Source organism: Ctenocephalides felis, unplaced genomic scaffold, assembly GCF_003426905.1.
Source record: "Ctenocephalides felis isolate EL2017-DRISC unplaced genomic scaffold, ASM342690v1 CF-g0.4_SCAFFOLD_01170, whole genome shotgun sequence".
In the NCBI taxonomy this organism is placed as follows: domain Eukaryota; kingdom Metazoa; phylum Arthropoda; class Insecta; order Siphonaptera; family Pulicidae; genus Ctenocephalides; species Ctenocephalides felis.
The window spans coordinates 76,206,937-76,223,493 of record NW_020537324.1 but is presented as its reverse complement, the minus strand read 5'-3'; the positions used below and the strand labels follow the sequence as shown (position 1 = coordinate 76,223,493).

At 28.2% G+C, this 16,557-nt stretch overlaps 1 protein-coding gene across 1 annotated transcript in view; it reads left to right on the top strand.

Moving 5' to 3' along the window:
- The window catches only part of LOC113367645 (ankyrin repeat and death domain-containing protein 1A-like), a 36,552-nt gene extending 21,211 nt beyond the window's left edge, over positions 1-15,341 (top strand). The window contains 7 exon segments of the mRNA XM_026609234.1: positions 7,293-7,496; positions 10,443-10,652; positions 12,188-12,286; positions 12,594-12,692; positions 12,798-13,041; positions 14,524-14,679; positions 15,124-15,341. Coding sequence (XP_026465019.1) covers positions 7,293-7,496; positions 10,443-10,652; positions 12,188-12,286; positions 12,594-12,692; positions 12,798-13,041; positions 14,524-14,679; positions 15,124-15,341 — 1,230 coding nt within the window.
- Positions 15,342-16,557: the final 1,216 nt, after the last annotated feature.

The window sequence follows — 16,557 nt, the reverse complement described above, 5'->3', positions numbered from 1 at the left end:
ATATAACTAATTTAGTAAAAATCAACCCTAAGTTCCTGATTTATTATAAGTATTGTATATATGAGAACTTTGTTATACTAAATGTATTACTAACATATTTAAATATAATATTTGAATTTTTTACTTATTATTTATATATTGCTCACTATTTAACCAGTTTTGAACTAGTTATCCAAATTGCTTAATATTTTATTTTAATGTTCCTATTTTTGTCAGTTTAGGTAAGTGTAAAAAATGTTATATTTTTTACAAAATTTTCTTTAGTTTGATGTCATTTTAATGCTGACCGTTGGATTTAATTAACTTTCCGTAGGAAAGAAATTCCGTATAGTAATGGGCCGAAAATCTAATATGAAAATTTTTGCATTTCTCGACGTTTTGAAGGTTTCTGAACATTTTACTGGCATACCTCAGAAAACTAATGGATGTGTGTGTGTGTTTTGTATGTTCGCATTTTTTCGTCCACGTTTTCGGGCGCACGGACCAACCGATTTGAATGGTTTAAAAAACATTCAATTTCTATTAATAGGGAGATGTGCTGATTAGCTTTTGGCAAAGGCGGGTCCAGCCGTTACGGAGATATGGAGCAAAGAGTGCAGAAAATAAAAATCGAGTTTTTGAGAGAACGGATCATCCGATTTTATAATCCAAAAAACATTCAGTTCGTAATGACGGGGAAAAGTGGTTATTAGTTTTTGCCAAAGGTAGGCTCAGCGGTTTCGGAGATACAGGGCTAAATGTAAAAAAATGGCAGTTTTTGAAAGAACTAAGCGTCCGATTTGAATGATTCAAGGAACTTTCTGCTTGTACTGACAAAACAATTGCTTTTGAAAAAAAATTGTTTTTAATTTTTTTTTCAAAAAATATTTTTGTAATTTTGGATTAAAAATTCAAAAACGACCCAGGCTAAGTACAGTCTAAGCGCCACTCTGGTACAATTGTTTACCCAAGTGCGTTTAGACTGCTTATGTAGTAGCACTTTTCCAATTTTGTGAAAACTATTGAAAAATGTGAAAATGCTGCCAAGCTAAGAACAGTGTAAGTGAAAATGTCGCACAGAATTATTTGCAAATGCGTTCAGACTGTGACTATGCGGAAGCACTTTTTCAATTTTGTGTAAATTAGGCAATTTTTTTTATTGAATTCGAAATGAAATGACGATTGTTCTGGAGTGTTCTGAAGATAAATTGATTTATGATTTATGATTGACATTTGATTTGCTCAGATATAACAAGATAGTAAGAATAATGAAAGTCACAGTATTTGTAATGATACATTCGAAAACGTTTAAAATATCTCGAATATATTTTATTACGGTACAGAAAGTTCCAGAAATTTGCCTTAAGGCACGATGCCATACACCACTAGTTTAATTTAAAGTTCCTATTTTTGTCAGTTTAGTCAAAGTATAACTAATGTTATATTTTTTACAATTTTTTTTTAGTTTGATGTCATTTTAATGCTGGCCGTTGGATTAGGATTAAATTTAGTATTTTCATTTCTTCATTATTTAGTTATTTTATTCTTATTATTGGCGTAAAACAACCAACATGGTCTAGTTTATCTAAATATATATATATATATATATATATATATATATATATATATATATATTTAATCCATGGATATTAATTTGATATTAATCAAACACATATTAATTTGAGGAAATAGTCCTGTGCAAACATCTATCATATCTATCATAGAATTTCATAAATTGAATCAATCATTAGTACATACATATAATATATATATATATATATATATATATATATATATATATATATATGACTATTGAAAATTAGTCAGAGCTCATATCGATTTGATTAGAGGTTTCATATGGATATAGAATACATGTTAACTTATTTATATATATTTATTTTAGAGGAAAATAATTTGATTCAAGAAAGAGTAGTAACAATTTTTATTGAATATCATACGACTATAATATTGTAACATAAGTGAGAAACTTATATATTTCAAGTAACTTTTTTAATTAAACTAAAGTTTTTAGATTAAACCATCGCCGACTAAGATCGCATCAAAACTTTTCAATTTTCTAATTGAACTTACTTCGAGTGAAATATCCAATATGATATAAAGTATTGCCAGTTAGAGTTTTTATTATTAGTTTATAATGTTATTTCTAAGTCTGTCAATTACTATTTTATTGATAAATTATTTTTTTGATAACAAATAATTTTTTTTTATTATTATTTTTAGTATGGAATGCGACCTTTGCTGATGGCAGCCTGGCATGGACATATTGTGGCAGTCAGGATGTTAATTGGATACGGGGCTTGTGTCACAGTTTTAAATAAAGTAAGAAAAAATAATTTATTTCTCTATTTATATTAATATATAATATACTTCAACCCTTTGCACTCCGAGCATGTTTTTCGCTAAAAAAATCATTCACTATCATCAATACATACATTTTGATTTTCATTATATTTTGTTTAAGGAACAAGCTCGATAGTAGTGCTTTTAGAAAGAGGGCAATAAATCCGTAAGGAGTGCAAAGGGTTAATAAAAGTACTGTGAAATTGTACTTTTCCGTGTTATATTTTATTACACATTTATATTATATATAAAAAAACGTATCATGATTATTATGAGTGAAAAAAAATATTTATCTATGTAATATAAACTCACAGAACTTTTTTATTGCAATTTTAACATGTCAGTCATATGTGTCTGACGCTAAGAAGTTCTACATAAATCGTGTCAGGCATATATAACAAATCGGTCTGAAATTTTTTTGACTGGTAAAAAAATCAATATAGTGTAAAGATAGTGTTTTAATCTTTTTTTTTCAACTAAATTATCTACTACTAAATTTTCATGATTCATGTAAAATTTTTCCTGATACTAAATATATGAACGTTTCGAGGCTATATTTGTCCTATCATCAGTGTAAAATTAAACTGATTTTTATTTAAATATAGTCCTATCCTCGATTTCACTGTTTATTATTGTTTATTTATTACTGCAAGTTTCATCAAAATTATTATATCTTTTATAAATATCTGCATTTTTTTAAATATGACCACTTCTAAATATATATATATATATATATATATATATATATATATATATATATATATATCTTGATAGTTTTTTCGACGTTGAAACATATTTCAAAGTAACTAGCAGCCCATTCGTCGAAATAAAAAAGGTATAAAGTGTAAAAACTTTTATTTATACGTTTCGACACAAGATGCGTGTCATCATTCAGCAACACAGGACAAAAACACTCAACAAAAATTTATTTTAAAAAAATTAAACTTAATAACATATTAGAGAAAAACATTTTTTTAAAAAATTATGAATAACTAAAAGATTTGAAACTAATTTGACTAAAAGTTATAAAATACATAATTGTGAGAGTCTGGATGCTCGGTATGGGCGTGTTTCTCGTCTCACAATTATGTATTTTATAACTTTTAGTCAAATTAGTTTCAAATCTTTTAGTTATTCATAATTTTTTAAAAAAATGTTTTTCTCTAATATGTTATTAAGTTTAATTTTTTTAAAATAAATTTTTGTTGAGTGTTTTTGTCCTGTGTTGCTGAATGATGACACGCATCTTGTGTCGAAACGTATAAATAAAAGTTTTTACACTTTATACCTTTTTTATTTCGACGAATGGGCTGCTAGTTACTTTGAAATATATATATATATGTATATATATATGTATATATATATATATTTATATATATATATATATATATATATATGTATATATAAATAATTCATTTTTATATCTTGGGCTCAGTACTTATATTATTTCCGTATAATAAAATTTATAGCCAGACATAAACTCACCAACAACAATATTCTTTATTTCTTAAAATATGTATTATACATACATATATACATGCATATATATATATACATATTATATATATATATATATATATATATATATATATATATATATTCAAATTAAAGTGTATGAAACCCCATAATAAAATATAAAGCATTATTGCACTGCATAAAAATATAAAATAAATTACTGTGTTACATTCTATAAAAAAGTATTTTTGTTGATATTAGACATATTTTAGAAAACTAAAATTAAGAAAATTATTAGCATTGTCTTGAAAAAATGGTGTAACACTCTCTTATGTTATTATCTAGTATCAAACTATTTACATAAAACATCAACATTTATATATGACTAATATCTATTAAATTTAATATTACAAAAACCAATTTTTTTTTTTCAAAATTAATCCACATATTAAGAAAACTTCCAGTTCATTCATAATTAATATTAATAAAATAGAAACTAACTAAGTTCGATTCAAACAATAAAATACTGATTAATAAATTATTGGCAACATGGCAAATTCTACTGTATTAAATTGCTCATTTATCATTCGTTGTTTTTTTAATCAATGTGAAATAAAATCGAATTTATCTTAAAATATTTATTCGATAACGTGTTTTTATTTTTTATATAAAAGCTAAATTTTTAGATGCTAAGGGAAAAAAACTGATAAGCTAAATTTTTAGATGCTAAAGGAAAAAAACTGCTAAGCGTAGTTTTATAAATCTGTTATTCCAAAAATTAAGTCAATTTTAATTACTTTCCACAGCATGGATTACGAATTTGAGAGCATAAAATACCTCTGTCTTCCTATAATTATTTTTATAAATATACTTCATATGTAATATTTTTCAATGTTATATTTTACATTTATATTTTAAAATGTAAAGACATTACACGTGCCATGTCACAAAGCCATAGTTTCTAATTATCTTATTTTCCCCGGAGCATCCCGGAGCAGATTAATCATGATGAATTATAAAATAAAAATGTTTTTTTTTTTTTAAATTTGCGGTGAAATTTTTCCCGAAGTCTAATTAGTGTGCACCGAGAAATATTTTTAATTCGATTTGGAAAATGATAATAAAATATTACAGTCGCAAAAAATAATCATATAATTTATTTATAAATTGAAAGAATATGAAACATAAATTATTTCTGTGGTAAGTTTGAGCCTTTACCATTTACTAAATGTCATTTATAATGGCTTGTGAATATTGTTGATATGAAAGTATTTACTATATATTGTTATTCATAAAAACTTTAGTTACCAAAAAGTGAATATAATAATTTAATCAATGTGACTCAAAGATATATGTTGTTTGTTGCATTTTTTCATTCATTTCCACAATATTACTATAGTTTTATAATTCATCACATCTTAAAATTTTCCCTTAACAAACTCCAAAAAGATTTATCAAAATTCGAATAACCGTTTAGGAAGAGTTTGAAATCATACACCCGTACAGAAGAATTTGATATATAAAGTATGACAGTTCTGTCAAAATGTGGTCAATGTCTATAATCTAATATGTCTATAATCTATATATTGTTTCTTGCATTTTTTTTTCATTTATTTCCACAATATTACTTCAGTTTTATAATTCATAACATCTTCAAAATTTTCCCTTAACAAACTCCAAAAAGATTTATCAAAATTCGAATAACCGTTTAGGAGAAGTTTGCATTCCTACATCCGTACAGAAGAATTTTATATATAAGGTAGACAGTTCTGTCAAAATGTGGTCAATGTCAAACCATAATATGTTGTTTCTTGCAATTTTTTTCCATTTATTTCCACAATCTCACTATAGTTTCATAATACATCACACCTTAAAAATTCCCCTTAACAAACTCCAAAAACAATTATCAGAATCCGAATAAACGTTTAGGAGTAGTTCGCATTCATACATCCGCACAAAAGGATTTTATATATATAAGGTATGACAGTTCCGTCAAAATGTGGTCAATGTCAAATAATAATACGTAGTGTTATGAATTTTTCCATTCATTTCCACAATATTACTATAGTTTTACAATCCATCACAACTTAAAATTTTTCCGTAACAAACTCCAAAAAGATTTATCAGAATCCGAATAACCGTTTAGAAAGAGTTTGAGAATCATACACCCGTACAGAAGAGTTTTATATGTAAGGTATGACTGTTCTGTCAAAATGTGGTCAATGTCAAACAATAATATGTTGTTTCTTGCAAATTTTTCCATTCATTTCCAGAATATTACTATAGTTTTATAACTAGGAGGAGGAGGAGGAGGATCTAGAATATTCTTTAGTGTCGCGTATGACAAAAATAAGTCAATCTATTAAACATGCGGACAATCAAACGATGATATGTTGTTTTTTTTGCTATTTTTTGCATTTATTTCTACAATATTACTTTAGTTTTATAATGCATGACATCTTAAAAAATGTTCTTAACAAACTCCAAAAAGATTTATCAAATTTCGAATAACCGCGTAGGAGGAGTTTGAGTTTGTAGATCGGTACAGTAGAATTTTGTATAGAAGAATCATTAACTTTTATTCTATCCTAATTCTTGAATAATTGTAAAGCGGGTAGGGGGAGGCTCTAGAACATTTTGGACAAATAAGACAAACTTATAAATATGTTGCATTAAGCCAAATGTACTTGTATGATTTTATACAGATTTGCTGATGCAAAAATAATCTAGAGCAAAAAAGAATGAATATTTCAAAGAATCTTTATTTTTTCAACGTTTTGTAACTGAATTATAATTATATAATTGCATCTGCCAAATATGTACTGTTGACTGTATTTTATATTATTTTAATTTCTGGAACATCTCAGTTGTTTTTCGGCAATAATAATGTAGACGTTACATTTTTCTTGTATATTATATTAGTTTAATATTATCTAGACTCATAATTTTAGCTAAATTCAAATTTCATGTGAATCGACATTTCTAGCGTCCGATTTAAATGAATCAAAGAACTTTCTGCTTATCTTAACAACATAATTGATTTTAGAAACAAAAATGTATATATATTTTTTTTATTTGTTTTTGTATATTTGAAATAATTAAGGTTTTATTTTTATTTTGACTAAAGTTCTAATATAATTTAAACAAATAATTTTAAATTTGCAATTCAGTTAATATACTTCTTATAAATATTAGACAATGTTACAATGTTTCTAATAATCTATTTGAAAACATTCAGTATCCCTCGAACATTTTGTTACGGTACGGGAAGTTCCAGCAATTTGCCTTAAAGCACAATGCCATACACCCCACTAGTTGCTATTTATTTTTACAATATTACTATAGTTTCATAATCCATCACACCTTTTTTTCCCTTGACAAACTCCAAAAAGATTTATCAAAATCCGAATAACCGTTCAGGAGGAGTTTGCATTCATACATCAGTAATAATACCATTTTATTGCTCTAAATAATCGACATTTAATTTTTTCTCCCAGAAACATTACGGCATATTGACATGTGCAGCAAGGAACGGCCACGCCGACTGCGTCGCCTTTCTGCTGCAAACAGTCGAGACCCTTGACAAGGAGCAGGGCGACCTTCAAGGGCGCACAGCCCTTCACCACGCGGCCGCCCAAGGTCATACAGACACTGTTAAGAAACTATTGGAGAGTGGGTCGTCGTTGATGGCCAAAGATAAGGTAAAGGATACAGGATACAGAGGTTAAATTCTGAACCGATCACTCTGAATCACTCATTAAACTATATTTATCTTGTCTTGTGTCTAATCAGTAGAGAGCACCTTTTACCTACTAGGTCAATATATGTCTCTATATAAGGTATGACAGTTCTGTCAAAATGTAGTCAATGTCAATATTACTATAATTTTATTATTCATCACATTTTCAAAATTCCCTTAACAAACTCCAAAAAGATTTATCAAAATCCGAATAACCGACCAGGAAGAGTTTGCATTCATACATCAGTAACAATTCCATTTTATTGCTCTAAATAATAGCCATATAATTTTTATTCCTAGAAACAGTTTTCTACAGACAGTAGATTTTATGTATCTATTTTTCTTAACAGTATTTTGTTAATTCTTATATTGTTCATTCTTGAAGCAGGAGATATTTTAAGAAAACATTTTCTTAAAACAAAGCTCATCTTCGTATGAATTTGTAATAAAAACTGTCATTTTGATGTTTTTTTAACTTCCCGTAGGGTAAGTTAATGTAATGGGCCGAAAATCGGAATTGAAAATTTTTACATTTCTCGACGTTTTGAAGGTTTCTGAACATTTTGGCATACCTCAGAAAAAATGGATGTGTGTGTGTGTGTGTGTGTGTGTGTATGTGTGTGTGTGTGTATGTATGTGTGGATACAAATTTCCAGTCACGTTTTAGGGCGCACGGATCAACCGATTTGAATGTTTCAAAAAACATTCGATTCCTATTGATAGGGAAAAGAGCTGATTAGTTTTTGGCAAAGGCAGGTCCAGCCGTTTCGGAGATACGGAGCAAAGAGTGCGGAAAATAGAAATCGAATTTTTGAGTGAACGGAGTATCCGATTTGAATGATCTAAAAAACATTCAATTAGTAATGATTGGGAGAAGTGTTTATTAGTTTTTGGCAAAGGCAGGCCCAGCCATTTCGAAGATACGGAGCTGAATATGTAAAAAATGGCAGTTTTTGAGAGAACTAAGCGTCCGATTTGAATGATTCAAAAAACTTTGTGCTTGTCCTAACAAAATAATTGATTTTGGAAAAAAAATTTTTGTTCCATTTTTTTTTTTTTTTTTTTTTTTTTTTTTTTAGTTTTTTGTTGATACAAATAATTTCAACTTTGCAATTCAGTTTATATAATTCTTATAAATATTAGACAATGTTACAATATTTATAATAATCTATTTGAAAACATTCAGTATTCCTCGAACATTTCGTTACGGTACGGGAAGTTCCAGCAATTTGCCTTAAGGCACGATGCCACCCACCCCACTAGTTTTTTTTTAACTTTTCGTAGGGTAAGTTATTGTAATGGGCCGATAATCGAAATTGAAAATTTTTACATTTCTCGACGTTTTGAAGGTTTCTGAACGTTTTGGCATACCTCAGAAAAAATGGATGTGTGTGTGTGTGTGTGTGTGTGTGTGTGTGTATGTATGTGTGGATACGAATTTCCAGTCACGTTTTAGGGCGCACGGATCAACCGATAGGGAGATGTGCTGATTAGTTTTTGGCAAAGGCAGGTCTAGCAGTTACGGAGAAAAAGAGCAAAGAGTGCAGAAAATAGAAATCGAACTTTTGAGAGAGAGTTTTTGAACGGATCATCCGATTTGAATAATCTAAAAAACATTCAATTTGTAATGATTGGGAGAAGAGGTGATTAGTTTTTAACAAAGACAGGTCCCGCCATTTCGAAGATACAGAACTGAATGTGCAAAAAATGGTAGTTTTTGAGAGAACTAAGCGTCCGATTTAATTGATTCAAAGAACTTTTTGCTTGTCTTAACAAAATAATTACTTTTGGAAAAAAAAATTGTTTTTAATTTTTTTCAAAAAATATTTTTGTAATTTTTGATAAAAAATTCAAAAAATGACCCAGGCTAAGCACAGTCTAAGCGCCACTCTGGTACAAATGTTTAGCCAAGTGCGTTTAGACTGAAGCACTTTTCCAATTTTGTGAAAAAAACTATTGAAAAATGTAAAAATGCCGCCAAGCTACGCACAGTACAAGTGAACATGTCGCACAGAATTATTTGAAAATTTGTTTAGACTGTGACTATACGGGAGCACTTTTTCATTTTTGTGCAAATTAGGCAACTATTTTTTAAAATTTAATTCGAAATGAAATGACGATTGTTAATGTTCTGGAGATAAATTGATTTATGATTTGATTTACATTTGATTTGCTCAAATATAACAAAAAACAGCAAAAATAACGAAAGTTACAGTAATTGTAATAATATAGTTGAAAGCGTTTAAAATTTCTCGAATATTTCATTACAGTACGGGAAGTTCCAGCAATTTGCCTTAAGGCACAATGCCATACACCACTAATTTCATTTTTTATTCGTCAGTAGAGTCTTTTCCATTATTTAAATTGAAATTTAATTTGCATGTTTGTAGAACCATTTTTCATGTTGCATATAAATTTGCTTGTCAGTGGAATCCAATTTTTTATTTGACTAGGATTATTTTGCTTATTAGTAGAATCCCTTTTCTATCTTACTCATTAGTAAACTTCAAGTTTTCCTTTTATTTCAATCTTATATATTTTTATCACAGAAGTTCTATTTTAAATCGACTTTTTGCTTGTCAGTAGAGTCCTTTTCTGGTTTTCGATTGATATAATTTGCTCCTTAGTAGAATCACTTCAATTATTTGACTGTAGTTAAATTTTTTTGTTAGTACAGTCCTATTTTTTATTTCATATTGACTTGTTGTGTTTTTTAATCAAATAGCAATTTAATTTGTTCGTTTTAGATTTTTTCTAAATTTTCTTGTCAGTAGACTCCTTTTTTAATAAATCTTCAGAAAAATCCTTTTTATATTTTTGGTATTATTATTTCATTCATCTGTTAGTAGTCTTACATGACTTTCATATCGATTTTCAAAATAAAATACAATTTTTTTTTATTTTCCAGGGAGGTAGGACGCCTCTGCATTTGGCAGCAGAAGGCGGCCACGTGGCAGTATGCGAGTTGCTGTCATCTAGAGGTGACACCAATTCGAAATCTTTATCCTTAAGTGACCAAGGAGGTTGTACGCCACTGCATTTAGCAGTGATGAACAAACATTGTGAGGCCACGAAGGCGCTACTGACTTTGGGGGCTTCTGCTGAATGTGTAAACGAGGTAAGAAAAAATTTATATATATATATATATATATATATATATATATATGTATGTGTACTAGCTGACCCGGCTAACGTTGTTTTTCCATCAACAATATTTTGCCGCTTTCCAGAAGTTCTTATAATAAACATGATATATTAATAATAATGTTATATTTTTATTACACACATTTCTTTACATTTCGATAATTAATTCGAACGCATCATAGTGTTTTGTTTATTTTAATTGTATTTTTGTCAAATAGTGAAATATTTTTTTTAATCAATGACTAAATTAGATTTTAGTCTGAATCAACGCAGTACAATTATCTAAATATATAATTTTTTATATAAATATCAGATTTTTCAAATATTCAATGTCAATTTCATATATCCAATATGCACTAAATTTTTAAATGTCAAAATATTTCCTTCTTGGTCAAAATTTAATATAATATGATATGATTTATATTTATAATTTGATTGGCAATATTGTCTATAACATAACTTGGAATAATTAATTTATTTGTTTCTTATTGAAGTCGTTAAAAATTTGTTTTTCTTCACTGTCAATATATATATATATATATGATAAAATTGTTCTTGGGCATCCATCCAGTAATTAAAAACAGTTTTATTGAAGGAAAATGTTTTTATTCAGAAAACATACGTTTCGGGTCTTGATTTGACCCATCTTCAGTGCTACAATTAAATATTTTAGGTTTACAATTTAAAACAATATAAAACATACATAATTACAGAAAAATATAAATAAAAACATGTAAAAAAGCCTAAATCTAACCAATTTAATAAATTTGTTTTATAACTAATATATATTGTGAAAGTATATAAAAATGAAAAACAAACATCGAATAAACAAATATAAAGAACTCACCATACAAATAAATTGAAAAAAAAAACACAAAAACACACAAAAATTGCACGAAAAAATTATGAAACACAAAATGATAAAACGTCGAGTTATGATAAATTTTAAATAATTGTGAAATTAAAATAAAAACAAAAATTAATGATATATTTTATTATAAAAAAGCTTATTCCAAACAAAACATGTTGTCCTGGTTAAAACATAGTGTTTTAAATTGTAACCCTGAAATATTTAATTGTAGCACTGAAGATGGGTCGAATCAAGACCCGAAACGAATGGTTTCATAATAAAAACATTTTTTTCCAATAAAACTGTTTTTAATTACTGGATGGATGCCCAAGAAGAATTTTATCATATTTCACCATCTGAAGAAAAACCTCTCGCATTATATATATATATATATATATATATATATATATATATATTTATTTTTAATTTTCAAAAATTTTTCTATGCTCTTTCCATACGAAGCTTAATTGAATTGCGCGAATTGAACTGAAACTTTTAGAGAATTGTTTTTTATCTATTTGGAACCATTTGAGCCCCTGGGAGCAAGGAAATTCGAAAATGACCATTTTAAGGACCACCCTAATATATATATGTATATATATATATATATATATATATATATATAAATAATTTAAGTCTGTATCTATTTTTGTTTTCAGAAAGGTTTTACACCTCTGCATTTAGCCTGTCGTCTTGGGTGCAGAGGAATTACTGAAACTTTAATACAATTTGGTGCCCCTTTAAATAAACAAGCCAAGGTACAATATTTCTTTTGTTACACTTAAATAAACTACATTACACTTTTCCAAAAAATCACTTTTTGTCCTAAGCTTTTTTTTACAAATTTCTGAATTTTGTCTATTTTTTAAAAAGCACTCTTAGCAATATTTCTCTACCTATTCATGTTTATATTTTTGATGTAGTTCTTTGTCTAAGTATACTTTTTGTCTTCCTTAATTTGAGTGCTTAATGATGACACACACTTGGTGTCGAAACGTATAAATCTTCATATTATTTTTGCCTTCATTTTTCAATAATAATTATTTCTATTCATTTGTTTGCCAGAATGGAAACACTCCTCTTCACGAAGCCTGTCTATCAAACGAGATGGAGCTGATGGAATTGTTGATATCCAAAGGAGCAGATTTAAATTGCGTCAACGTTGTAAGAACTGAATTAACTTAATTAAATTAAAATTAACTATTAAGTAACCTTAATTGTACATTTTGAAAAATTAAATTAATTATCTATTACTTTTTTTCTATTTAGAGAAACGAAGCTCCGATCCACCTAGCAGCAGAATTGGGCAGGACAGAGGCGTGCAGGATGCTTTTAGCAGCAGGGGCTGATTTGAGTCATCAACAAGACACCAATGGAAGTGGGCCAAGGTCGCCAATGTTTTTGGCAGCTAGAGGAAGCTTTACGGCAATTGTGGATATGATAATACAGACTGCCAGGCTAGATTACCCAACCAAAGTAGTAATAGTCCCTATCAAATATTATTAAAAGAATTGTTATATATGTTATTTATCAATTTTTACGTTTTTAGGATGATGATGACCAAGCTGGTGATGGATATCCATGCAAAACTAAGCCTATTATAAATACTGCAAGGAGGAAACTTCTTAGTACTGGTGACTCTTCTGGTAAAAACATGATTGTTATTATCAATTCTCTTAATATTTATTAGTTTTATGTGCATTTATTAGACCAACTACTTGCCTTAAAAATTCACTACCACATACGGAATATCCAGATGTTTTAAAATTTTATCCAAAACCACCAAAACAATTAACCAAGACTGATCAATCATATCAAAGTTCTAATGTTCCTTCTAATATACAAAGTTTATTACCAGTTTCTAGTTTCTATATATAATTTCAACTGTCCTAATGTCCTAAAATTGTTACTAGAACAGGAACAACTCCAGATATCTCCAAAATTTACTCAAAAACCTCATAAAATTTTTACCAAAAATGATCAGTCTCTTCCAAGTTCTAACCAAAACTTAATATTTCTTCTGATGTACAAAGTTTCTTACTAGTTTCTGGTCTCTAGGTGACATTTTATGTATTCCTAATGCTCTTAGATTATTACTAAAATAGTAGCAATTCTTGGCATATCCAAAATTTACCCAAAACTCTCATAAAAACTTTACCAATGTTGTTCAGTTTTTTTCCAAAAGCAGACCAAAACTTAACATTACTTCTAATGTGCTAAATTTGTTACTAGTTTCTAGTCTCTAGACACCATTTTAAGTTGCCCTGATAGCCTAATTTTTTTTACTAGAACAAAAGCACACCCAAAATCTTCACCAATGTTATTCAGTTTCTTCCAAGTTTTGACTAAAACTTATTATTCCTTCTAATGTACAAGGTTTGTAACAAGGTTTTGGTTTTCAGACACCATTTTAAGTTGTTCTAATATCCTAAAATTATTACCAAAATAGAGAAATTTTTTGGACATCTTCAAGCTTTTGGAAATCCAAATGCTGGTCATTCATATCAAATGTTTTCAACCAAACACGATTGTTATCATAACAAACAAAGTTTATCACAAGTTTCTAGGTAATAAAATTCATTTAAAGTTGTGCCAAGTCCTTTAAAATCTTACCAAATAGGAAAATGTTTTAGACATGTCCAAACTTTACCAAAAACCACGATAAACACTCCACCAACGTTGTCCAGTCTCATCTAAGATCTGAAACAAATACAACAACTCATCTGGTCTACCAAATTTATTGGCATTTTAGTACTCTTTTCAGCACCAATTTTATGTCCATTATTACTGAAACAGTAGCAAAATTCAGACACATCCAATACACCACCAAAACTCCACCAAAATTTTCTAAACCCACCAAATCTTCCCCCAAACCTATCAGCACCACCAAAATTCTCATCACATTAGTAGCCAATTTATTACATTATTTTTTAAGATTGGACTTCAGTAGACGAACCCTTAGTGCCATCAGCCTGCACATTACCAACAACAGCAGCATCATCAACCTGCAACTCTGAAGATTCTGAACATCTTCAAAAAATTTTGCACAAACTGTCCCACAGATTTCTTCAAGACGGTGACTGGAGGGCTTTGGCGTCTCATTGGGCCTTCACCGAGGACCAAATCAAGGCCATTGAGCACCAGTATGCAGGTAAGATAATAGATAAATTGAAGCCATACTTTTATATTTGTAATTAAAATTAACATACATTAATTTACTGTTTGTATTTACTTTTTCGCTGGTGATACAATATCATTCTTTGTACAGCTGTAATATCTGTCTTGCCTAAAAAATTGAAGCCATACTTTTATATTTGTTTTATTTATCAAGCCCTGCACATAGCTTGATCTATGAATCATTTTCTTTTTTATGTGAATGTTAATGCAATGATCATCATCAATATTACGAGGTAATGAATTAATCATATTATTAACGTCAACAGGCACATTTATAATTTGGCCAAATATTTCAAATTATCCATTTGCATGTTGCAATCGTCTAATTTGCATGAAACAAAACCTAGATAAAATTAACTTCTTAGATACAGTATCTAGTTTAGGTAGATAATTTTATTATGTTTTTTTGTGTTTTTAGGTCCCAATAGTTATAAGGAGCACGGTTATAGAATGTTGACGATTTGGTTGAATGCTTTGCCTCGTAGTGCAGTTCCTTCCAAAGAACTTTGTTCAGGTCTAAGGGCTATTGGAAGGGACAATATTGCACAAAAGGTTACTGCTAAATTGTTGAAGGAAAGTCAGAAATCTGAGAGCAGACATCGAGATAGACATTTGTCTCAGTGTGTTGTAATTTAATATTTATACCCAGTAAAATGCAATCCAAAGCCAATTTTTAATAAGACAATCAGAACATTTTTATTGGTGGTTATTGAAACATTGTGGAACTTTGTTTTTGTCAGAAAATTCTATTTGCTGATTTTACGCTTTCTAGGCGTTTCAAGTCATTCTGAATTGTTTGACAGTAAAATTGTACAGCAGATGCTTCATGAACGTCTTTTGCACAAATTCAAAAACTTCAAATCTATTCATATAAATTTGTATCTAAATATACGTATCTCATAACATTTCTAAATTATTTTATTTTACAGCAAGATGAAATTATTTATTATATCTTAAGATGGAACTAAAAAGTTTCCTTTCTAAAAACATATCAAAAATTTGAATCTGTTTCCAAACAGTCAATTCTAATCAGACCCAAATGGTTTCAAAAAGTTTATAAAAATGTAATTGTTTATGTTTATATAAATGTATTATATATAAAATATTTATGTATATAAATGTATAATATAAAATATAATAAATAATGTTTGAAAAGATGTTGATTAGATAAATTATTTAGAGCCGTTTTGCCGAATCCTCTTTCATTAATATAAAATAAAAATAAATAGATAAAATAAGTATGAACAAGAGAAATGGTATATCTTTAAAAATTAATTTATTAAAATTATCTTTTACAAAAGAAAAATGTTTTTTTTATTTAGGTGAGACAAATTTTGTAGATAATATTAATTTCTCTAGAAATTTTTGTAAAAAAAAGGAAGGCATTCATATTATTATTGAGAAACTTGAGGCTGTTATTGACGACATGGTTTATGAAATGAGAAGGATAAAAGAGTTATGGATTAAAAATAAATTTAAATAAATAATAATTGCACCAGGAACTGAATATTATCCAAAAACGTTTTGCCGAATCCTGTTTTATAAGTATTGATAAAAACAGTATTAATAAAAGTAACGATACCTTCCTTCTTACTATGAGAAAATTATTATGTCATTCACCCACAATTTTCTGTCAACTTTTTTTAGTTTCTTGGTTTATATTAATTTATATATATATTATATATATATATATATTATAATTATTTGATTTTCGAAGTTAAACTTCTTTAGGCGCGACTAGGAGAAACTCAGGCCAATTCGTCATTGGCCATCGGTGATTATTCAAAACAAGTTGGTACGATTGATTGATATCGCTTTGTCACGTGATATTTTTGATTCAGTCAGTTTTCAG